Source organism: Triplophysa rosa, linkage group LG10 (assembly GCF_024868665.1).
Source record: "Triplophysa rosa linkage group LG10, Trosa_1v2, whole genome shotgun sequence".
Taxonomy (NCBI): domain Eukaryota; kingdom Metazoa; phylum Chordata; class Actinopteri; order Cypriniformes; family Nemacheilidae; genus Triplophysa; species Triplophysa rosa.
The window spans coordinates 2,207,818-2,211,060 of NC_079899.1; the positions used below are offsets into that span (position 1 = coordinate 2,207,818).

At 46.4% G+C, this 3,243-nt stretch overlaps 1 protein-coding gene across 1 annotated transcript in view; it reads right to left on the minus strand.

Annotated features, from left to right (window-relative positions):
- LOC130560295 (ribonuclease inhibitor-like) overlaps positions 1-1,069 on the minus strand; it is a 19,118-nt gene extending 18,049 nt beyond the window's left edge. The window contains exons 1-4 of the mRNA XM_057343999.1: positions 1,057-1,069; positions 803-926; positions 543-713; positions 82-252 (exon numbers count right to left, since the gene is read on the minus strand). Coding sequence (XP_057199982.1) covers positions 82-252; positions 543-713; positions 803-926; positions 1,057-1,069 — 479 coding nt within the window. The remainder of the gene's footprint in view (positions 1-81; positions 253-542; positions 714-802; positions 927-1,056) is intronic.
- Positions 1,070-3,243: the final 2,174 nt, after the last annotated feature.

The window sequence follows — 3,243 nt, forward strand, 5'->3', positions numbered from 1 at the left end:
ACAGAAATGATCACGGGTGAACATTATAAATGAACCAATGAAGAAGTTTTAATAGTTTTAATACGTTTGACATCATCTCACCTGAGTGTGTGTAGTTTACAGTTATTCTTCAGTCCATCGGAGAGATGCTTTACTCCTGAATCCTGAAGATGATTATTACTCAGATCAAGATCCTGCAGACTGGTGCAGACTGAACTGAGAACTGAAGCCAAAGCTGAACAACTTTCATCTGTAAGATCACACTTATTCAACCTGAAAAAGACAACAACAAAAACACATCACTGTACTATTTATATGTGCTTGCCATAGCTGCAAAAAGTTTCAGAGATGTGGAAAAATCAGCAGACTGTCATATGTTACACATTTGTTTGATTTTGTTGAAATTCAACAGATATTGGAATGAAATGGCCAACAATACATCTAGAAATGCTGATTAAATGAAAATTTGGAATGGTCTCCTATTTTTTTCAGCGGCTGTCATGATTGTTGTGTTGATGTATGTTGTGTATGAGTGTGTATGATGATGTGATAGATGATCTCACTTGAGTATGTGGAGTTGACACTGAGGATTCTTCAGTTTGTCACAGATGTGTTTGAGTCCTGAATCCAGCAGACGACTGTTGTTCAGATTCATCTCTCTCACCAGGGTTTTACAGGACAGAACAGCAGCTACAGCTGAACACTGTTTCTCTGTCAGCTCACAGTTATTCAATCTAAACACATCATCATCATCATCATCATCATCAGATCTTTATAACACACACATGTATGAAGGTTATTATACTGTACATATGAAACTCACCTGATTTTCTCCACTTTACTATGAGAGTCCATCAATAGAGCCGAAAGTTTCTCTCCGTCCAGATCTCTCAGTTTATTGTCACTCAGATTCAGTTCTTTCAGCAGTAATGGATTCTCACCCAGAACTTCAGTCAGAGAAACACAAGCTGCTTCTGCATCACGACTCTTCAAGAATCTACAGATAGATAAAGGGCAACTCTGTCAAATCAACCGGCCAACTTGGCAGGTTTTGTCTCATAAATTATGTTCACTCACTAGGGAAGTTCATATTAGACAAGCCTTGCATTAAAGCAATAGTGGAGACTCAAGGGCTGCCCTCGACTAGAGATTTCTTTAGTTGACTAGTAGTTGTTCATTTGGGCCATTAGTCAACTATTCGCACGTTTGTGATATTAATTTAAATATTTCAATATACATGGGGAATGGGGACATCAGATGATGATTTAAGCTTCATGTATGAAAACGATGTTTTATGTAACATTGCTAACATTGTTCTAAATTACAGAGCTATACAAAACCATTATAATGAGCCTTTAAAATATAAATTAAGTGCTCAAGCGCAAGCATAATGCAATCCGCTGTAACACCACAACAAGTTATGATTATACGTCTCAATATAATATTTCTCTAGTGAACTAGTGAAAGTTGAAAAAAAAGATGGAGTATATATAAATTTTAGGCAAACGAACCAAAACGGCAAACTAAAATATTAGTGCAAAAAATAAAAAGGCCTACAGACTCATAACAAAACCTTTTTTCTCTGGATCAGACCGCAAAAATAGCCTATAATGTGAAAAATAGCCTATAATGTGAAAAATAGCCTATAATGTGAAAAATAGCCTATAATGTATTTTCTTCAAAAACAAAATTCAATTGTAGCAATATTTTAAACGTAGAATATACAATAAATTGTAAATAAACGAATGATTAAAAATACAGCAAAAGGAAGCACTTAACAGTGAACATATCAGTGGAAAAATCAAGCATACGGCTTTAAAACCGAAAGAAAACTCTGAGCTCAGAATGCAAAAAACAGGAATAAATAAATATATTCAATACACTGTATTATATACAAATAAAATATAAAGCAATAACTAAACACTACAACAATATAGACCATGTTACTATTACACCCTTGGACAACAGAGGAGGGGGGGTGGGCGTCCTGGAGGCTAGTGAAGGGCACACGGGACAGGACAGGAAGCCTCCAGGACGGTATTCCCGGCACCAGGAATCAGGGTTTGCACGGAGGTGCCGGTAGCTCGGGCGGCCACGAGGGTGCGGTCCGCACCGGGAGCCACGGAATCAGATGGCCACCATGGCGATGGAGCCGGGAGAGCTGGGGATGACGGCCGCCGGGGCCGTGACGATGAAGCCGGGAGAGCTGGGGATGACGGCCGCCAGGGCCATGACGATGAAGCTGGGAGAGCTGGGGATGATGGCCGCGACAAATGTAATGTGGGAACGTCCCCCCTGGCCAGCCCTCATAGCTTTGCCAAGGGAGACAGTACCGGCCACTGAAGCTCGGCCATGGTAGCCGCCCAAAAATCTTTGGGGATTTTCCGGCATGTTCACACCGCCCAGGCGCACGCCACCACCAATGTGATAACAGCCAGTGCGGTGAACTCAGGGAAACCCTCTTAGGCGGAGCCAGGAGAAACCTCTGAGGCAGAGCCACTGGAGAGGGGTCGGGCGGAGCTCTGGAGACAGCTCGGGGAACACTGGAGAGGGGTCGGGCAGAGCTCTGGAGACAGCTCGGGGAACACTGGAGAGGGGTCGGGCAGAGCTCTGGAGACATCTCGGGGAACACTGGAGAGGGATCCGGGCGGAGCTCTTGAGATGGCTCGAGGAACCCTGGAAAGGGATCTGGGCGGAGCTCTGGAGACGGCTCGTGGAACCCTGGAGAGGGGTCATGGCGGAGCCCTGGAGAGGGGTCGTGGCGGAGCTCTGGAGATGGCTTGAGGAACCCTGGAGAGGGATCAGAGCGGAGCTCTGGAGACGGATCGGGGAACACTGCAGTGGGATTGGGGCTGAGCTCTGGAGATGGCTCAGGGAACACTGGAGAGGGGTCGGGGCAGAGCTCTGGAGACGGCTCAGGGACCACTGGAGAGGGGTCGGGGCAGAGCTCTGGAGACGGCTCAGGGACCACTGGAGAGGGGTCGGGGCAGAGCTCTGGAGACGGCTCAGGGACCACTGGAGAGAGGTCAAGGCGGAGCTCTGGAGACGGCTCTGGAAACACTGGAGTGGGATTGGGGCTGAGCTCTGGAGACGGCTTGGGGACCACTGGAGAGGGCTCAAGGCGGAGCTCTGGAGACAGCTCGGGGAACACTGGAGAGGGATTGGGGCAGAACTGTGGAGGTGGCTCGGGGAACAGTAGCAGTCTGAGGCTTGTAAAGGGGGTCAAACAAGTTCATGAGGGGAAAGGCCATGGGCTCGTGAGCA